The sequence below is a fragment of the Lissotriton vulgaris genome, chromosome 5, assembly GCF_964263255.1.
Source record: "Lissotriton vulgaris chromosome 5, aLisVul1.2, whole genome shotgun sequence".
Lineage (NCBI taxonomy): Eukaryota > Metazoa > Chordata > Amphibia > Caudata > Salamandridae > Lissotriton > Lissotriton vulgaris.
The window spans coordinates 199,792,621-199,813,898 of NC_141693.1; the positions used below are offsets into that span (position 1 = coordinate 199,792,621).

General features: G+C 43.4%; 1 protein-coding gene across 1 annotated transcript in view; it reads left to right on the forward strand.

Moving 5' to 3' along the window:
• Positions 1-21,278, forward strand: part of ENTPD2 (ectonucleoside triphosphate diphosphohydrolase 2) — a 267,411-nt gene that overhangs the window by 140,966 nt on the left and 105,167 nt on the right. Inside the window, exon 3 of the mRNA XM_086921154.1 lies at positions 10,798-10,948. Coding sequence (XP_086777280.1) covers positions 10,798-10,948 — 151 coding nt within the window. The remainder of the gene's footprint in view (positions 1-10,797; positions 10,949-21,278) is intronic.

The following is a 21,278-nucleotide window of genomic DNA, read 5'->3' on the forward strand; positions in this document are numbered from 1 at the left end:
CCCGAATGGCTACTATTGCAGATTGGATTGTGCAAAATTGGCTTAGGTTCTTCCTTATTTCCATTGATTAACACTTTATTACTCAAGCAATGTTTCCAAGATTTTAGTACAATTTTTGGGCCCTAAGCAGCAAACCCAATAAAAATCTATTCTATGTAAGATTGATTTAAAGAAAAAAGCTATTCTTGAGCAAGCTAATTAAAAGTAAATAGCAGGCATCAGAGATTGCGTTGGACAATCTCATCTTTAAACAGTCACAATAAGTACATCTCATTTTTTCTACAGGACAATAAATTAAATGGCAATAAAGGAGCTTATTTTCTGAATCTGGAGGTTGTCCCTTTATTACAGTGAATCGCGCATCTGGTAACATTGTGAATTCGGGAGACTTTCTGCGCAACCTTTCACTGTTGATGGCAGTCAAAGTGTGGTTTTAAACTCTGTTCAGCCTCCTTATCTAGCTTTAGGTACGAACAAGCTTCACGTTGGTTGCATGCGGCTTGTTGCTCAGCCAGTAGGATGACATAGTTAATACAGGTGCCTTTTTCTCATACTACTATCTGATTTGTATGTTTGCTGTCTAACTTTTGAGCAAATCACGAATGCTTTGGATAAATCTGGTAACAGGCATCTTGGAACTAGTCTGAATATTGATTGGGTAAAACATTTAAAAACTGTATTGTTTACCTTTTCAGCAGAACATCTGTATTGATAATAGTTCCTTTGCAATGTAATGGTATCCTCTTGCACAATCTGTTTAATTTATTAGCTACAAGAGGGGGGGGGAGTTATGAGAGGAGGCCACACATTCTGCTATAAACACTTGAATCAACTTTTTTTATGGTCTGGATTGACAGCTCATCTGTAGAGAGGGTCATTGGCTCCACCCAGATGTTGGGAGCCAGGAGTAAATGTTTTGATTTGGCACAAGTAAATGTTTCGATTTGGCACACGTTATGTGCTTCCACAAAAAAGTGCTTACCCTCCATACAACTGATAATTTTGTTTATTTATACAGCTGGCTAAGCTTGAACATTTTTCGGGCACATACATGACATTGTAGTGCTATTGAAGTGTCTTAGATTACTAGATCTTTCATGGTGTTTTTCTCTGGCATCATGGGATGGAGGGTAGTCATTAACCAACATGGATGTTTAGGTCTGGCTTCCCAGTGCAACTGTCACCTGACCTTTTAACCTACATCAGTATTAATCTACAGTTCCTTGCTTCCATTCATATCCATTCCTGTGCAATTTACATGTAATGCTTCATATTACCATACAACATTCCTTCAAAGCCAGACCTATTGGCATTGCCAATGCTTGTTGTCCCTTGTAATGGGTTTAGATTCAGTAGATGAATCAAAGATTTTAAAGGTAGCCTTCCAACCTATTCATGTGTCAAAATAAATCTCTAGGAGACTGGGCTGAAAAGTCTCCCCATTTAAATATTTTGTTGTCAATTTCTTCCTCTGCATTTACATTCTCAATAGGAAACCAGGAGGGGAAGTTTTTAAAAGGACACTTTAGCTAAATCCTACCTCTCTCATTCTTCACTTGGGGCAGAAACCCACTGTTTGTGTCAGCGCACAGCCGATTTAAACGCTGTAGCGCTCACTGTTTACCTGAAGCGGCCGCCATCACCGGCGTGCTCGCCGACCACGCCCCCTCGAGGCCACGCCACCCCGCCCCAGCCTATAAGACGCTGAAAACTAGCGCCTTCTGTCATTTCTAAACCCACTCCTGAGGCGGAAGCCGGGAGCTGGCGGTACGAGTTTGATTACTTGATTGGTTTTAATATTGTTGTGTCACTTATGCCTGTGTGAATTTTAAAAGGACACTTTAGCTAAAACCTACCTCTCTCTTTCTTCACTTGGGGCAGAAACCCACTGTTTGTGTCAGCGCACAGCCGATTTAAACGCTGTAGCGCTCCCTGTTTACCTGAAGCGGCCGCCATCACCGGCGTGTTCGCCGACCACGCCCCCTCGAGGCCACACCCCCTTTAGGTGGTTATGTGCATGCACAGGAAGCGCAGCGGACAAGCGCAGCGGGAGCGCCTAAGGCAAGCCCGTCTGCGCCAAGTCCGCGACAGGCGCAGGAAATTCTGGCCCAACATCCCCCTTAGTAAGGTACCTACCCAACGACCTTCGCCGTCTACGCTGGAAACACAACTGCACCTGTAAGATCGATATGAAGAACACTAATGGACCCTTCAGCTGTAAACTCTGTAGATGGTCTTCTTACAGTGACCCAGCCAAGACACCCTCTCCAGTAACCAACTTACTTGATATCACGTCGCATTTTAAAGGAGGGCTGATCAACGCTCGCTCCATGTGTTGCCGCAGCCAAGATATACAAGATCTCATCCTAGAGTTAGACCTCGACTGCCTCCTTCTAACCGAGACATGGCTAACGGACAATAGCAACCCCGACTTAGCCATCGCCCTCCCCCAGGGCTATACCATCTTTAGACAGGACAGACTGAAAGGTAGAGGTGGTGGAGTTGCCGTGGTACTTAGAAACTGTTTCAACTGCCACACATTCAGCCTTGACCCCCTAAAAGATATGGAAGGCCTTGGTTTCTCTATCAAACTAAACTAAACTTCCTCCTTCTCTGGAGGACTGATCTACCGCCCACCTGGTAATGCCTCCAGATTCCTGGACACGCTCAGTGATTCTTTGGGACACCTTATCAGATACCCTCACTTCACTCTTTTGGGTGATTTTAATCTACACCTCGAGTCCAAAAACTACACCCAGGCCACCAACTTTCTACAGACCCTAGAAATTTTCAACCTTCAACAACGTGTTTCTCAGCCCACTCATCTAGCTGGGCACCTACTCGATGGGGTATGTACAAACCTTCCCCTACCTCCTGTTCCACAAATATGGAGCGATCATAGCCTGATCCCGTTCCACATTAAAACTTCCCATCCGCAGAATGCTAGTAAATTCAGTTCATATTCGGATAACCACACCAACTGGAGAAAGATAGAGGAAAACTTCAAGCTTAAACCTATCACCCAAACTCAGATCCCCAATCTTACTGACGACGCAGAACATGACTCTAAGCTCTTTCAGAGCTGGATACAACATGAGATCAGAGCATGCGAACCCCCCCAAACGTCCCCGAAGAATAGTTAAAAAACGTAATACAAATGCCCCCTGGTTCACTACTGAACTAGCACAATCCCATCTACTATGTAGAAAGGCCGAACGCAAGTGGCGTAGAACGTACAACGCGGCAGACAAACTCTCTTATATTCAGCTAAGGAAATCATATCACTCCAACATAAAAACTGCCAAAAAACTCTTCTATACTAACGCCATTACTGAGGCTAAACAGAAACAAAAAACATTGTTCTCAATAGTGAAGACTTTCACCCAGCCCAGAGCGTTACAACCTGAAATTCCCCCATCTCAAGAGTTTTGCAACCAAATAGCCGATTTTTTTGAGGAGAAAATCGACGCTATTCAAAAAAACTTTCCTTCACCTCAAGTGGCCCAGAATTCAAGCCTATCCATCCAGAAAGAAACCCCATTTGGAAGTCTTAACACTTTCATACCGGTCAATTTAGACCAAACAAGAGGAGTAATTCTGGCATGCAAATCAGGATCGCCCGCAGACCCTTGCCCCCCCCCCAGAATTCTCCATCAACTCATTGATCTGGTGAACCCAATCATAAATAAGATTGTCCACTCCTCCCTCAGCACCGGAATCGTGCCTCGTGAATGGAAACAGGGAATAGTAAAACCTTTGATGAAAAAAACTAATAAATCCCCATTGGACCTTACCAATCTCCGCCCAATATCTCTCCTTCCCGTCCTAGGAAAAATTACAGAACAAATGGTTTATAGAGAACTCAAAGGGCATCTTGAAGCACATAACGTACTTCATCCCCAACAGTCAGGTTTTCGTCCCCACCACTCTACGGAAACGGCACTTATTGAATTGACAGACTCTATAAAGCTGCTGCAGGATCAGAAGAAGAACGCTGTTTTGATTCTTCTGGACCTCACAGCGGCGTTCGATACCATTTCGCATTCCATACTGCTAAACAGACTGAGATATCGGTATCTCAGATGTGGTTCTTGCGTGGATCACTTCCTTTTTAACAGACAGATCCCAAACGGTCGCCCTGGGTCCCTTCCTCTCCAAAGAGAAGAGGGTCACTTCAGGAGTTCCGCAGGGCTCCATCTTGAGCCCTCTACTCTTCAACGTTTACCTTATCCCTCTCATATCACTGATTGAGTCATTCGGCATACTTGTAACATCGTATGCCGATGACACTCAACTCATCGTACCCCTAGAGGAACACTCCACCAATGCCGAACAAAACCTTAAAAGCTGTCTGAAGGCCGTTTTTCATTGGATGGATATAAACCACCTAAAATGCAATTCCAGCAAGACAGAAATCCTCCCCATGGGAAAAAAAGCGAATTTCTGCCCCGGCCTGTGGTGGCCTGAAGACTCAGCTGCTCCCCCCCAGACTGTAGCAACAGCAAGGAATCTTGGAGTCCTGTTCGACACTGAACTGTCTTTCGACCAACACGTCAGGACCGTGGCTGGCCGCTGCTTCGGCATCATAAAGTATCTTAAAAAATTCTTTGACTTCTTACCCACGGACTCAAGAAAAACTGTAGCAGTGGCTCTAATTCTTGCCCGCCTAGACTACTGCAACGGCCTCCTGGCAGGCGCAAAAAAATCTACACTTAAAAAACTCTAAAGTGTACTCCATTCAGCAGCCAGATTAGTTTTAAAACTACCCAGAAAATCTTCAATATTATCTGCTTTAAAAACTCTACACTGGCTCCCACTTCATAAAAGAATATTTTTCAAGATCCTTATTGTTGCTTTCCGGGCATTCAATAACACAGGCCTGAAATATCTTATCAGGCGTTTTCCCCACTACAACCCTAGCAGAACCCTGCGCTCCTCTAATGACAATCTAATCTTGCCAGCGAGGTTTAATCTCAAAACCAAAGGTGGCAAAACCCTAAAGTATCTGGCCACCAATGCCTGGAACTCTTTGCCCAAAAACCTCAGGTCCCAAACCCAAGAAATCCAGTTCAGGAAATTACTAAAAACCTGGATCTTCAATCTTCCTGATGACTACACCATCTGCCATCTAAATCTTAGTTTTTATCAAGTAATTTGATCTCCTACCAAGAAATCAGCGCCAAGATGCTCCTTTCGGAGGGACCGTTGCGCTCTACAAATACCACCACAAATTACAAATTACAAATTACAAGTTCACATTTTGTGAAAGTGTTATGAGAATCGCTTGCTGCTCTCCAGTTGTGAGCCATATAAACTGGATAGTCTCAGGAGTATTGTTAAAATTCCATGTTATGAACCTCTAACTCAGTCTGGGCTGTGGAATGGAAATCATGTAATATTATTTATCAGTGATGTTAATGCTCGAATAATAGAAGGAACATTGAAGATGCATTTGACCTGACATGCAGGAACTATTTTTTTATTTTAAGTTTAACCTTTATCATTGGTGTGCTTGTTACTGGACCGAACTATTACCAAATGGTTGTCTAATATGGGCCCAAGTTCATTAAATGCCTGGTTCGACGCGGATGCACCTGATCAAAGTACCTATACTCTGGAAAAATTTGAATTCCCGATTGATCAAATTATGTGTCCATTTGGCCTTCGATTGCTGTTCCTTTAGGTTATCCCTCAACTTTGTACTTTTCACCTTATAATAGAAACGCAGATGATTAATGTGCCCATTAAAGTGTCATTGGGCTCTCCTAATCATAACCCTGTTCTCGTTTTTAGAAACAAGCTAAAAGTTCCCGGTGAACAGATATTTGTCTGGTTTACATAACTTCTTAAGCTTTTTGGCAATGTCTCCATAGGGGAATCAGTGCCAATAAAAGCACATCAAAAACTTTATAAAGTACTAAAAAGCTCTAATGATCTGAGACATTCTGAAAAGTACTGGAGCTTGATCTTATTAAAACTAAGAAATGGCTAACTGCCCCTAAAGCTTTTGAGAAAGTGGAGAATGTCAGTCAAGGGTTCTTTCCCGTTCTATGTAACATAGTAGTTTTAAGATGTGATATCAAGGACTGAATTCACTCCAATATCACTTAACAAAAATGGAGGAACTATCTGGGTAAACTGTATTAGGCCCTTCTGCTGATATAAAGTACCTAATATTTTTTGTTAAGGATACATATTGATCTCCAAGATTAAAGAAATTCGTTTTCCGCTTGCAGTTTCCTTGCTTTAGGGTAGTCATGCCTCAGAGCCCAATGGTATTCTAGATGATGTTATAAAGAACATCCCTCAATATTGGACTATGATGTACACTCCATTTTATTCCAGCATATTGCTTCTATATGGGCATTACCCCTTCTCGGCTAGGTTCTCACAGCGAGCCTATACTTAAACAAGCATTTGCAATGCAATAGGTCTCGCATTTACGCAAGTTTGAGCTATTGACATTGCAAATAACAATGCCTTTTATTTTTATTTTCAATTTAAAAACATCAATAGAATGCATTGTCATTTACAATGCCAATAGCTTAAACTCCCGTAATTGCGAGACCTATTGCATTGCAAATGTTTGTTATGTATTTTATTAATGATGTAAGTGTTATCTAAAGTAAAAAACAAATAATGAATGTTTAATGTTCAAATGTGATTCATGTGTGAGTAATTGAGTCTAAGAGTACAATACAGTTGTAAGCGGGAATAGTGCACAGTGGTCAAGTATCTATACTTGGTTGCAGAAGGTACACGACAGGCATGGTTTAAGCAGCATGCACACCACTGTAGCATGCCAATAAATTAGCAGATTGGATTATAGTTTAAGATTAGGAGTGCTTCCCCCTTCCTAAAAACAGCAAATAAAAAGTGCCTTTGGATGTCAGCATCTCACAGCCAGGAGGCTAAAAATGTTCTCCCAGCCGAGTCCGGGCATAGCTGCCACCGGGACCCGGGGTTTTTAGGAACCAAACATACTCACATGATGGCAATATTTCACTATCAATGAATGGACGGGGTTGTCTCTTTCACCATAGCCGACCACTACCTTGCTATGCTCCCGACGTCACTAGAAACCACAGTCGGGCAGGCATGGTGTGCCGCACATTCAGGGACCACATGTAGGGGCATACCAAGGGGCTCTCCTTCCTACCTGGGAGATCCGTGCGGATTCGAAACCGGGCTGGTGGACGTTAGGTTCTGCTCTTTATGCTGGTAATTCTGCAGCTGCGTGGGGACCGGGATTGGCGCCGTTTACCTGCGTGGAGACACCACCCGCTGGCTCGGCCTAGAGTGAAACAGCATTAAAAGAGGCAGTGAGCAGCAGCCGTGGGGCCGCTCGACTGTCTGAACCATGGCGGCAGCAAAAGAACAATCTCAAAGAACATCGCTATGGCAAAATAAGGATAATTGGCCTTTCTTGGATTAACTCTGTTATTAAAGGCAAGTCTAGAACAGAATGACCTGGCTCCAGCTGTGAGAGCCGAGGAGAGACTTAGCACACAACCCTTCCAAGACTGCACTGAACACATCATACGAGCCCGCAACCTGCTCTCTTCCCGGGGTCAGAGCCCCATGTGCCCTGCAAATCCAAACACAGGATTTAATTCCAGGAAAAATCCGCAAGTAAAAACCAGAAAACAGGGCAGGTTGGTTACTGTGCTCTCAAAGTCAGAGGCACGGGAAAAAATAAATACTTGCCAAGATTTACTGCGCAATTTAAAAAAATGAAAACACGTTATGAAAGTCTACAGTTACAACAACAAACAAGCATCCCGAACAGGAAAAGCAAAAGCACGCCATAGGGAGAGAAAGCGAAAGCACGCCATCCCGAGCTGAGCATGCGTGAGCCCCGCGTGTTACAACCGGCGGGAAGGAGCCCACCCCACAGAGGGAAGTCCAGCAAGAGACATGAATAGCCAGCCACGGAGCAGCGTAGAGTCCCCCGGTGAGTGGGGTTGAACGGGAGGCATGCAGCAGATTGCATGGCTTGCGAGGGGGACAAAAGATGCACACGGCGCGGCGCGTTCACATTTCCAGTCCGGCCTACGAGTGCCCATCTCCTGTCTCCATTGGGAGGCAAGTCAGCGACAATAGATCTCGCTGGCGACAGTGCTTTCGCGCTGCGTCGCCAGGCGAGACCTAAAAAGGGAGACTGGATTAACCAGATTGCATATTGAATTATCTCGCTTATGAATATGTCACCTGAAGCTTTTTCGAAACTATTTTAAACTTTTTGGAGGAAGGTGTGGAGGATCTAAAGCATATACTTATAGAGGAAGCTGAAATTTAGGCAGGATTAAGTATTGGCCAACTGTTCACTGTCTAGAGCACTACTCAGATATTAATTTGCATACCCGTTTTGTCCATTTCTCTGTGGCGTTTCATTGGGGGGGATCAAAGGCTTTTAGAGGGTAAGCTTTGGCGCCTCAGAATTTGGCAGTCTGGTATCCTTGGTTGAGTGGCTTCATACTTGGACTAATGGGGAAACAACCTTTACATCGCAGACATTACACCGCAATACCTTCACAATGCGTTTTTTACGACAACTGCGTCGTTACCACTCAATGCCATTACTACACAAGTCATTACATCGACTTGCAGTAGATGGCGCTCTAACATAAGGAATAGTATAGTTTACTATTCCAACACTTTCCCTACTGTTGCGTAGGCTGGAGTTGAAATAGTAAATTATACATTCCTAATGTTACAGCGACATCTACTGCAAGTCGATGTAATGACTTGCGTAGTAATGGCATTGCATGGTAACAACGCAGTCGTAACAACTGCGTTGTGAAGGCACATGATGTAATGACTCGCATAGTAAAGAGTCCTATTTGGACTAAAGTGCACTCGGCTAAGGATGGCACTTTTTCTAAGATCAAGATACATTCTCCCATTAAACAAGGTTTTGTTTTGGCCCCAGTTTTATTAGCTCTATTTTCTGTCTTTAAGCACGTTCGTGCATTCCCTTTGTAAATTTGGGAGAAATAGTTTAACTTATTACTATACATAGACTACTTAGTTGTTCTAGAGAGTATCCTGATTGGGTTGCAAAACCAACCTAATGGGCTCTCAAATTATTGTAACAATATTATTCTGAGAATTAAGACCATGAAGCTGCAAGATCAAAGAATCAAAACAAAAATGATGTTTTTCTTCTACATGGATTGTTGGTGGAATATAGACATGCTGTGGTATTAAAAACAATTTGCACTGGAACATCCTCCGGGGAAATGTTAACTTGAGAGAACGCCAAGAGCCTTGAATGGTCTACAGAGCTTTAACTTCATGCATGGAGGGTATTCTTTAAAGCAAACTATTAAGGCACTTGAGCAAAAAGTGGTTTTGCCTGGCATGACTTCTTTACATTTTGATTATAGGCCTAATTATCATTTATTAAAGGGTCAATGTTTTGAAAACAGCATTGAGTTTGCTATGAATTTAGGGGCACATGCATCAAGGTAACCATTTGCGATTACCTAATAGTGATTTTGAAAGAATCACTATTTGGTAATCGCAAATGCATATGCATGAAGGATTCGCAAATAATTTTGCGATTCCTTGACATTCTCTAATAGCGATTTGTGAATTGCTATTAGGGAATGTGACTGCATTCATTCCTTTGGGCCTACAGGCCCTTAGAAATTAATGCTAATGCATTTGCAATTTGCGATTACCAATTTGGTAATCACAAATTGCGAATGCATATCCAAGAGTGCCCAGGGGCATAAGGCCCCCCTGAAACCCCCCCCCCAAAACGTAAGTGTGCACATGTGTAGCACACACATGCCCTAAGGGCCTTTGTGCGCTACATAGCGCTTTTAAAAATGCATTTTTGTTGCATTTTTCAAAGCATGCACAAATTACCATCAGCTTGAAGTTGATGGAAATTAGCGTTTCCTAAATGCACAGTCGCATTTAGGAAATGCTACATGCATCTGCAAATAGAGAATCGCAAATTTTGATTCCCTAAAAGCATTCACAATTTAGGTAATCACAAAAATTACGATTACCTATATTGTGAATGGAAAAGGGTACATGCATTGGAAAATGCCTTTTTTCAATCGCAAACGGGCCGATTCTGTGAATCTGCCCGTTTGCGACCGGAAAAATGCTTGATGCATGTGATCCTTGGAGAGTTTACCCAGAAAAAGTTTGTGTAGCCTGACTTCTCTGTCAGAGTTGCTAGGCACAAAACTTTACTTTAAATTGATCAATAAGCAATCGGTTCCATTTGCTGAAATGTGCTTACGGGCCTTTATACAAATCGACAAATCTTAGGCAAAGTCTGACATTAGGCTAAATCACTTTCATCAGGATACATCTATGCTGAATTCTATCATCCCATCATTAAAAACTGTTCCCTGATGTTTTGAGGTTGATGGCCTGAATTTAAAATGTATTTCAGATCTGAACCCATATGCATGACATGGAGCAGTTTTCTATTCCCTTGAGAGGATTCTTTTAAGGCACTGTGAGGTTACAAAGTCCCTAATGACAATACCACGATTGCTTTCTGCCATCGGATTGCTGGTGGAAACCTGCTTAGGTGTGTAAAATGTGTGGTAACATTGATACTGCAAGTTACTGGCCATATACTTCTACGACTGCGGTGGGAATGCCAAGCAATATCTTTTTTACTTCTTTATGGTAGCACGTTCATATTTAGACAGGACACCTCTACTGAATGTACATTCTCGTTCAACAGAAGAATCCTAATTTCATGTACTGAAACAAAAGTCACAAGCTGAAAATTATCTCAATTGTAATTACTTTTCTCATCCACAGGTGGCGGTATCTCTAGCTATGCAGATAACCCTCCTAATGCTGGAAAGAGTCTCGAAGTGTGCCTCAACGAGGCCGTGGAGAAAGTTCCATCGGAGAGACATAAGCTTACTCCCATCTACCTGGGAGCGACGGCTGGCATGAGACTGCTGAAGTAAGGGGGTAATGTGTGTGCTCAAAAGACATACTATTTACAATGAGATGTAGAGAAACTGACATCTGCAGGATACTTGTTATTACAGTTTCAGTCTCCTCTGCACTGTAACCCATCATTCTAGTTAGCTTAGTCTTGTCTGTTGGTGCAATCACACCTGAGTAACCATTACAATGCGACTCCCCCAACACAAAATGTGATCTCAATTGGTGTCTAATTCATGGACAAGACCTCTTGAAAGGTGAGTGGTTTCGTCATCTTCTACAGAAGCTTTGACAATAGTTCTAGGTAAGGACGAATGTGTAATGAACGATAAACACCCAGAAGTTGCCTCTATTTGGGGATGAAGGACAGCCTGGCCGATTCTCTTGATGTTTGTGGGGTTCATTCAAGGCACTCTGCTATCTGAGTTTAGTCAGCCCCAACTATCTGCTAAGCCTTTTTGTATTGTTTTGTTTAATTTTTTCATTGTACCTGTCCCTACTACTTTGATGGACATTGTCTTCCTTCTACATTTGGAGAAACTGTCCTTTGTTTGCCTTTCACACTCTACCTCTGTCCGATTTCTTTCCAAACATTGCTTCCAGAGGTAGCAGAATTCTGTGACACAGCTCAGCAGATTGTTTCAGTAGGCACAAGGATCTACAAAATACCATGGCACCATCAGACAGAAGCCTCAACTCTTCTAAACATGGTCCCAGCTACTTCTAGACACTCATATTTTCTGCAAACTAATGCTTTAGTACTCGCCATCTATCAACACTCAAAAGTAACAGTAATCTTGAAAGGCAAGACCAATCGTGTTCCAATGCTCTTCTGCTATTGTGGGCATTAATAGTGTTTTTGAAGGCTGTACTGGTGGTCCAAGACTGAAAATAGGAGAATTAACGTCACGGTTCAAAAATTAATTGAGCAAATGAGTCGATATTATCAGACTGTTTGTGTGATATTTTATCACAAGTGGAGCCTGCTTATATCTGTCAGATACTCTTCTCACCATACGCAAAATAGGAAAGTTATTACATTTCGAGGACACAGCAGGAGGAAGTAACTTCTTGCATCTTTAAACAAATAAACTGTCTCACATCTGGAGAGTGGAATTAGTACCTATGAATTATTTTCGAATAATTAATTGGGGTTTTTGTTGGAAATGTACTAGTATACTTTCCTGCCACCATTCACATCATGTAACAATTAGCATGTGATCATGTTTCAGAACATCGCATCAGACATCATAAACAATTTTATAAGTGGTTTACAGGAAAGAACAAATAATATTTTTGGATTTCTGCGTGAGTGTTAAATAGATGATCCGGAGATAATTGGATATGTCAGATTAACTTTATTCCAACAAATACAGGCAGGTACTACAGCACAACTGGTCAACTAGCCGTCCTCTCATCTCCTAGTGTACAACTGCTCTAGGCTTCACGTTCCATGTTCTATGGAACGCAAAGACACAGCGCACACAGCAAGATCTACATAAAATGCATAACACAACACATCCCCTTCTGAATATAACAAAGAAGTAAAATTAAGAAAATGACAACATGACATATCATCACCTTCCTTTTGAAGAGATAAACACAATTTGAAAGTGAGGTGATACAAATAAACTTCGTTCCAGACGCTTCCCGAATTTACTGAGCCGTGCGGACCTGAACTGCCAGGACCCCCCGAGGGGTGTACGCCTACCCTGGAGCTTGCAACCACAGTGCACAGGGACCGTATAATTTCGTCGGATCTCTGTAATTTGGCCCTTCTGTCCTGAGGAAGCCCATAGATACGTGTGGCTGTAACGCGACCGCGACTGCGTCGACAGATATTCTGTGGAGGAGTCCATTTCAATTGTTAAATTTGTGCTATACTGTAGCATAAGCGCCAGTTGAAATAATTTTGTTGGGGTAATTAGTTGCCCTAGGCGCTGATACATAGGACTACCTGGCAGTTGGGGTGCCGCTCACTGACCTGCTCTTTGTCTTTGGCTCGAGGAACTGCTCCCTTGTTCAACCATCTCACCGCATTCCCTGTAGCAGAGGTCGGCTGGTGGGAGCGTTACTGCAATCGACGGTAATCCACCTCACTCTCAGCGCGACCCGCCCAGGTTGTAGTGCATAGGCTGTGCCCTGGAAAAGCCTACCGGGGGACTGCGAGGCCCAGAAACCACCGCTCTTTGCAGCAGGCGCCTCTTCCCCCGGCGGCCACGCCCTTATTTCCTCCCCTATAACTAGCCAGCCTCTAACGCGCCGCGGGTCGCGCGCGGGTCGCAGCCCGGGGCGAAGACCGGGCAAAGACCGGGCCGTTTAAGGCCGTTAGAGGCTGGTAGAGACTGGACTGGGCCACCCCCCTGACATCTTAATCTGGACTTCCCCCATTCTTCCACCCAACAAGGACAATAATGGTTCTCACGAGGGGATCTAAAACTAAAACCAAAGCCCCCAGCTCTGTGGGTAAATTGCTTGGCCCTATGGACGACTTTCTAACGAAGGCCAACACATTCATAGATCAAAGCATCTCAATGATGGAAGAAAGGGTTTCCTTAGATCTGGCATTCGCCAAAAGATCCTCATTAGGTATCCTGGCGGAAGCCAGATCCCCTCCACTGGGAGCCCCAAATGCTGAGATAGTGCCAACACGTGAGAGACGCAGCTTGCCAAACATAGTAGATTTGTCAGTATCCCAGCTTGCGGACTCTCAGCTCAGCTTTGACTTAGAAAAAACCCCAGAACTGCTTCAGACAACACCTACACAAATCTCCTCCACAGACAAAAGAATAGAAAGGGGTAGGAGGGAGGGAGCAATTAGCAAGAAAAGGGCGCCCAGAAATCCCACTACACCAGAAAGTCTGGCGCTACCACCCAGCACCCCACAAAATCATGATGATAGGTTGGTACAAATAGAGATTCTAGCGTCAGTCCATCAGACAGAGAAGGAACCAGCCCCTCCGAAAGCCTTGGACCTTCACCCCAGTAAACAAGCCCAAGCGGACTTGAAGGTTACGGAGGCTCAAGAACTAACTCTCACCAGCATAGCTAGTATAGTTAAACAGGCATTACAACCCTTAGAACACCGATTATTAACTATAGAGTCACAAATCTCCAAACTTCTAAAAATCCAACAGCTAACTCTCTCATCATGTCCACAAAAAACAGGAGGAAATAACATTAAAAAACCAACCACTACTAATATAGCTAGTGCTAATCCATCTTTGCCCAACCCACAACAAAAGACTCTCTGGATAATCACACCAAACGTCCCCGCTAACAAAAACACGTCAAATCCAGCCAAAATAGCAAATACTGTAACCGCCTCGTCCACCACCAATAACTCACAACAGATAATCACTCTAACCTCCCCAGGTGCGGCACCTACAATTGCCGCCACCCCGGCAGCACCTAGTAGCTCTGCTAATAAAACTCCTGGCAAGAATGTAAATAAACCAACAACAAAAACTTCCCTCCCTCCACCCCCACCACCAAAAACCCCTTCGGACAGGCCCAAGAGAAATGCTGCAAGGAATCCTGGTCCCCCAGGACTCCCAGCAGATTTTCCTCCTGAGGCCTCGCCGTATGTGGTGGTTATGGCTGGAGTGCCTGAATTAACAGATCTTACCCCAGAACCGGTCTGGTCCTTAAAAAACAAGGCCCAGCATTGGCTCCAGACCAACCGCCCGATTCCATCTTCCTGGCGCGGAAGAATTAGATCTGTTGCCAGGGTACCGTGGGTGGGCAGCACTAGAAAAACCATTCCCGGGGATTGCATAACAATCACATTCGAGGACCCACGAATAGCAGACTATGTCTGCGCATGGGAAGATATCACCCCAAATGGAGGAATTAAGATCAAGCCACTCTCCTTCTTCTATCCTTTTAGGCAGGCGGATGGCTTTATACAGGAGCAGGAGCCTCCCTGGTCTGCTCCATTCCCCAGGCAGGACTACTTATCAATTCCCAGATATCACGGTCCCCCCAACTTATATGAGCCAGATTACTTCTGGCACACAGTAAGACAACGCCATCAGGGTGGACGATGGGACGACAGAAGACCCTATACTCAATGGCCCCCTCACAGAGACCAATCTCGGTGGGACCCATGGCATAACATCCCGCTACACAACAGGTATAGTGGCCTAGAAATGGTCGACTGACCATTAACAGAAATCTCCTCAAATGAGCTTCATGTATCCCCCTCTCCACAGCTTCTCATAACCTCTCCAGTTTCCAGAAATAAGGAACCCATAATCCCAACAGAAGAACGTAATGATGACTCCTCATTAATTACAGTATTCTCTTGGAACACCGCAGGCCTCCGAAATAAAATCGAGGATGGTTCCGCGCAGGAGTTCCTAAATTCATATCAAGTAATTTGTCTCCAGGAGACATGGTCCGTAGAAGAACTACACCTACAAGGCTACAAAACCTATTCTGTCCCAGCACTAACCAGCCCAATGGGCAGACCAAAAGGCGGGCTAACAATTTACATCTCAAATACCCTACCACTTAACAAAGTGGCCATACTTTCCCAGGATGCTAACCACCAAATCCTTTCACTAACCCTTGCAAATAAAGAAACAATCATTCTGACCAATAGTTATAATAACTTATCGGAAGAAACCTTCATAATTCTTCTTACCACCATATGTGATAAACTAAAACAGATTAACCATCGGAGATCCGCAAATAAGGCAACCCACCTAATCTGGGGGGGAGACTTTAATCTCCACCCCTGCACAGCCTCCAACCCATTGTGCTGCGGGATAGTGGACGAATTTAACGTCCCAATAGCGCATTTTGCCCACAATAAATTAGGAAATTTCATTAACACCGTCCTATCGGACTTGGACCTCCACATCATAAACCATCTGGATGCAGACCCAAACAAATTTACTCCGACCTACGTGGGCAGAGGTCATCAAACCACAGTAGACTTCATACTCCTCTCACCAAGTCTCATGAATAAAGTTAAAGATTTTAGGGTCATTTTCACTCCTCTCAGCGATCACTCCACTTTAACAATAAAGATATCCTTGCCCTCCAACTCCTCTCATAAATTGGAGATGGCGACCACCCTCACACAGAACAAGATCCAGGTTGGTAAACACAATGGCTTCACAATCAAGTGGGCAAAAATTAATCCTTCTGACATACTGAAAAAACTAATAACTCGGACCTACCCAAATATTGTGAAATGCCTGGACCTTGCATCAAGTCACAAGGAAGTCCTGATAAACTTTAATTTAATTTTAGATTCCATAAAGGACCTACTTACCTCAAAACCTAACCCAAACCGCTCCACAAAACCAAAATGGTTTAACCATAATTGCACTGCTGCTTTAACAAAATTAAAATTTGCACTTCAAAACAAACCGCGAGATGCAGCCCAGATCCAACTTTTAAGGCGCCAATATATAGGGGAAAGAAAGCTGAGAACTGCCCAACTCAAGCAAAAACTATGGGATGATCTTCATAAAGGTGCAGTCTCAAAAAACAGCGAGCTTTTCTGGCGTACAGTCAGAACCCCTTATCTCACTGATAAGGACACCCCAAAAATAGAAGTCGCCATTGACGAAAATACATGGGTCTCCCATTTCGAAGAGATTTTTAAAAACACCTCACCAACAGAACCTCTGCCTCCAAAGCCCCATTATCCCATTTTGGTTCCTTTTGATATTCCAGACCTCATGGACGCACTCCAGAGTAGTAAATTAGGCAAGGCACCAGGACCGGATGGGGTCCCAGTGGACTTCTTTAAAAACAACCTAGACCTCTGGGCCCCCATCCTAACTAGAGTCTGCACAGCGGCAGCGAATGAGGGAATTCTAACCTCCTGGACTAAATCAATAATGGTCCCCATCTTTAAAAAGGGGGACCGTCAAGACGCAAAATGCTACCGGCCCATATCACTGCTGGATTCGCTCGGGAAAGTAGTGGGGAGAGTGATTCTAGAGCGTCTCCAGCAGTGGAGTGAGGACCGGGGCATAATCTCCGATATTCAATTCGGCTTCCGCGAGGGCTTTGGCACACTAGAGCAGGCCCTTAATCTCACCTTAATAATGGGCAAATACACCCAGGCTACCCCCACTAAGATATATATGGTCTTTGTCGACCTATCCGCAGCTTTTGACTGCGTTTCGCACGCAAAGCTGTGGAAGGTCCTAGCTCAACTGGGAATAGATCTACCCCTTTTAGACCTTTTAAGAGAACTCTATACCGGGGCAACAGCTAGAGTGCGTTTTGGCGTAAACGGAGAGCTGACGTCGCCGTTTAGCGTAGGGCGTGGGGTCAGGCAGGGATGCGTCCTGGCCCCCTTCCTCTTCTCACTCTACACCAACGGCTTGGAGGGGGAGATGTTGAGGGGGGCCCAGGACCTCCCACGCATAAACCGCCACCTGATCCCAGCCCTGCTCTACGCGGACGACGCCGTTATCCTCGCACGAACCCCCCGAGAACTTCAGAAAGCAGTAACCAGGTACACTTCATTCATGGGCAATCTCGACCTAAAGGTGAACGTGAAAAAAACGTTCGTAATGACAGTTGGCAGAGGCCAAAAAAGAATAAATCCCATACTGCTCAACAATCAAAAGCTTGAAGCTACCCCCCAGTACCCTTATTTGGGGGTCATGATAGATGACCAACTTAGCTGGAAGCCAGCAGTGAACACAAGGGCACATTTATTCAGGAGGGCAATTGCCGCCTTAACAACTTTCTCTCAGAGACTAGGCAAAAGACCACCAGTAGAGCTCCTCAAGATTTACAACGCCAAATGCCAGGCAATTGCAACATATGGCGCGGGAGTCTGGGGTTACACTGATATCAGTCCCATCCAGAAAGCTGAAAACGCCTTTTTAAGATTTTTGCTAGCCACCCCCAAAGGCACCTCCACCTATGCAATGCATCTAGAATTAGCTATACCTTACATAGAGGACCTAATTAAAATAGAACCGCTGATGCTGTGGCGCCGTATTTGGAAGTCAGACAAAAATGCCCTGACACAAGCCATCATTTTAGATTCAATGAACTTGGACAATTCCACAAAAATAAAATGGCTTCTTTATGTTAGAAATTTTTTTAACGATCTAGGCGTTGAGAACTACTATTTGGACCCGGTGTCAATAACAGACATCTCGCAAAAAGATCTTAAAAAGAAAGCATTAAGACACCTGGAAACTCTAAGACTTGCATCCATTTCCTCAAAAACGGCAGTTATCCATGCAAATATGATTCAAGTAGCCTTTGACATTCACCCGTATTTGGCACTTCAAATATCAACCTACGAGAGAATGCTAATCACAAGATTCACGCTAAATACCTTCTTTAGAATGGTCACCTTTCCGTCACAAAATTGTTGGAGTGCCATACTCCCCCCCCCCCCCCCGCCCATGTGATGGTCTCTCAACGCAGTCTAATTTGCATGTGATCCTGCTTTGCAAATACCATCAAGCCCACAGAAAGATCTGGCTTTTACCGATATTAAGAACGTGGGGGCTGAGACAATGCAGACCCGCTCTCTTAAGATTGCAAATGCTGGAAACGGAAAATGTCTGTTACTTTGTTAGTAGTTTTCTAAAATGTATCATGAAACATAGAAAGAATCTTGAAAACCCTCATCAGTCTTAATTTGAGCGGCTCCTTGCACATCTTGATTAACTTTTTACTGTGAAATGAATTTTATATGAAATTTTATGTAACATATGTACTTTTGCATTTGTATGATATTTTCTGCTCTTTTATGGTTTTTCCATTGTGAACAAGCCGAATAAAGAATTTTATATATATATACAAATAAAATATGACGAGCAATATAAATAATGCAGAAAAAATTTACAAGGGAAAACTTTCTGAAATGTAATCTCCTAACCGGACAGGAGGTCTTTTTTCACGCTTGGAATGCCTGGAAACCAAATCAAGTTCATCTTGAATGGTAACATCTGAACTTCTTGAATCCGTTTCCAAAACAGGAGAATCTGGAACTGGAGAATCATTTAGTGTTGTCTTTGATGATTACTGGAGAATTAGCATTAGAGCCTATTTCGGAATTATCATTATCTAATAAGTCATCGAATTTATACCAGTTGGAAACTCTCTCAGTACTCTCTGAAGGTGCAGAACAATTTGCTACCCTCTTGAGGTTCCAAACTTCAGTGAGACGTACAGCATTATTCATAATTTCAACAACTTGCATAGGTTCATAAAAAGGACTGACCTCTTTAGAGGTCTTACCAGGTTTCTTCACTCTAACCCATTGTCCAATATCCATGTTGACATTTTTAGCACCATGTTTTGAATCATACCACTCCTTAATCTTTACATGAGCAGGATCAGCTTTTTCTTTTACAAAGTCCTCAGACCAATGTACAACATTGGATTTAAATAACCAACCTGGAGTGAACTTGGTTCTAGGATTTCTTCCACGCATTAGAACAAAAGGCGGATATCCAGTGGCATCACATTTAGAAACTCTGTAAGCCCAAACCATTTTTAAGACTTGAAATTCCCAATCATTACATTTGGCAGACATTTGAATTGTATTTTTAATAACACAGTTAAAGCGCTGAACCATGCCATTACTGTTTGGGTTGTACAATAAAGTAGTTCTGTGTTTAATTCCTAGTTTATTAAAATATTCCTTGGCCTTGGTTGACATAAATTGTACACCATTGTCACATAATGAAACAGAGGGGATACCTTCCATTATAAATGACTAGTCCAGAAAATGAAGGACTGTATCGGTGTCCGCTTTAACAATGTTTACAAAAGGCCATCTAGAATATAAATCCATGAGCACCAAAATGTACTTCTGCTCAATGCCCATGGAACCCATGATATCAATTGCGGTATGTTCCCATGATGAACTAGGTCTAGTCATGGTACCTAAGGGAGGTTTGAACGTGACCAATGATTTATCAGCAGTTTTACAAATGTCTCAATTTCGGCATCCATGCCAGGCCACCAAAACGAAGTTTTGACAGTTTGTTTGGAACGGACAATGCAAAAATGCCCTTCATGGCAGTGCTATTATTGATGTACGCAAACTTTTGAGGAATAACTTTCACCACGCCAAATGTTTTCACCCTGAACACTAAGATGAAACCTAACTTCCCAGAAACGTTTTAAAGGATGGCCACTGCTTACTTTCCTTGGCCAAGATTGTGCTAGATGTAATTTTACCTGTGAAAATTCATCATCAATGAAATATTCTTCCTCCCTTTCCTAATACCAGTGTTTCCCAAATCTTGTACATAAGCAATTTGAAAGTAATTCCAAATTTCATCCTCACACATCTAATTTAGGCATTCTAGAAAGGAAATATGCTATGCAATTTTTTTTCTCCAGGAATGTACTCCATTTTATAACAATAATCCTGTAATCTAATTGCTAGTCTAGCAACTCTTGCGGAGGTATTTATAGTTCCTTCAGTGGTCAGAACTTTGAGTAAGGGTCTATGATCACTGCGCAAAGTGAACTGCTTACCCCATACAAATGCACGGAAATGATCAACAGCCCAAACACACGCTAATGTCTCTTTCTCAATGGATGAGTATTTCTCCTCAGTGGATGACCAAGATCTGGACGTGTAGGCTACTATATGTTCTTTGTGACCAAAGAAAAGGGTTTTTAGGAATGCAGGGAAATACTGGGCGCTCAGCTGACTGTTTTCGCAAAGAAAGCGTTAAAGAAAGTAATTGAGTGGAGGTGCAATAAAGGGTGAGGGGATAAGCCCTATAACCCCTCAATGTGTATGTTGCACAAACAGCATACAGAGTTACATAAAGAACATGCCCTATGCACACTACAATGAGAATCAAACATGGGTTTGTATACTGTACAGTCACAACATATTCGTAACACAGTTGCCAAGAAAAACACAGTTCCTTTAGAGTGACAAACTCTTCGTTTAATAATTCTTGCACACCAGCCGACACATGTTTTGTCGCAAACGGAATGTGATTTCCGTGACTCCTTAGGGCTTTCGGAAAGGAAAGGTGTAGATGAAGGTCGCAAAGCTGGTGATAATTCCGACCCGGCTTCGCTCAAGACCGGGTATGTTTGTAGTGAGTCCACGTCAAGGACCCGTGAGTTTCGGGTCTCAAGACCTGGCGTTTGAGATCTTGCTCGTTGACTAAGTTCTGAGGTATGAAGTGGGGCTTGTTCTTTACTAAGGGTGGGCGTAAAATCCGTTTCGCGGGCGAATTTGCGGATTTTCCGCGATTTCGCGATCCGCGAATCTCGCGAAATCGTGGTTAAATCCGCGAATCAGCGGGGACGAATTTTCAGCCAAGCAAGGGTTACAGCAGCAGGTGCAAAAGTTGAACCTAATTTCTTTGTAACCT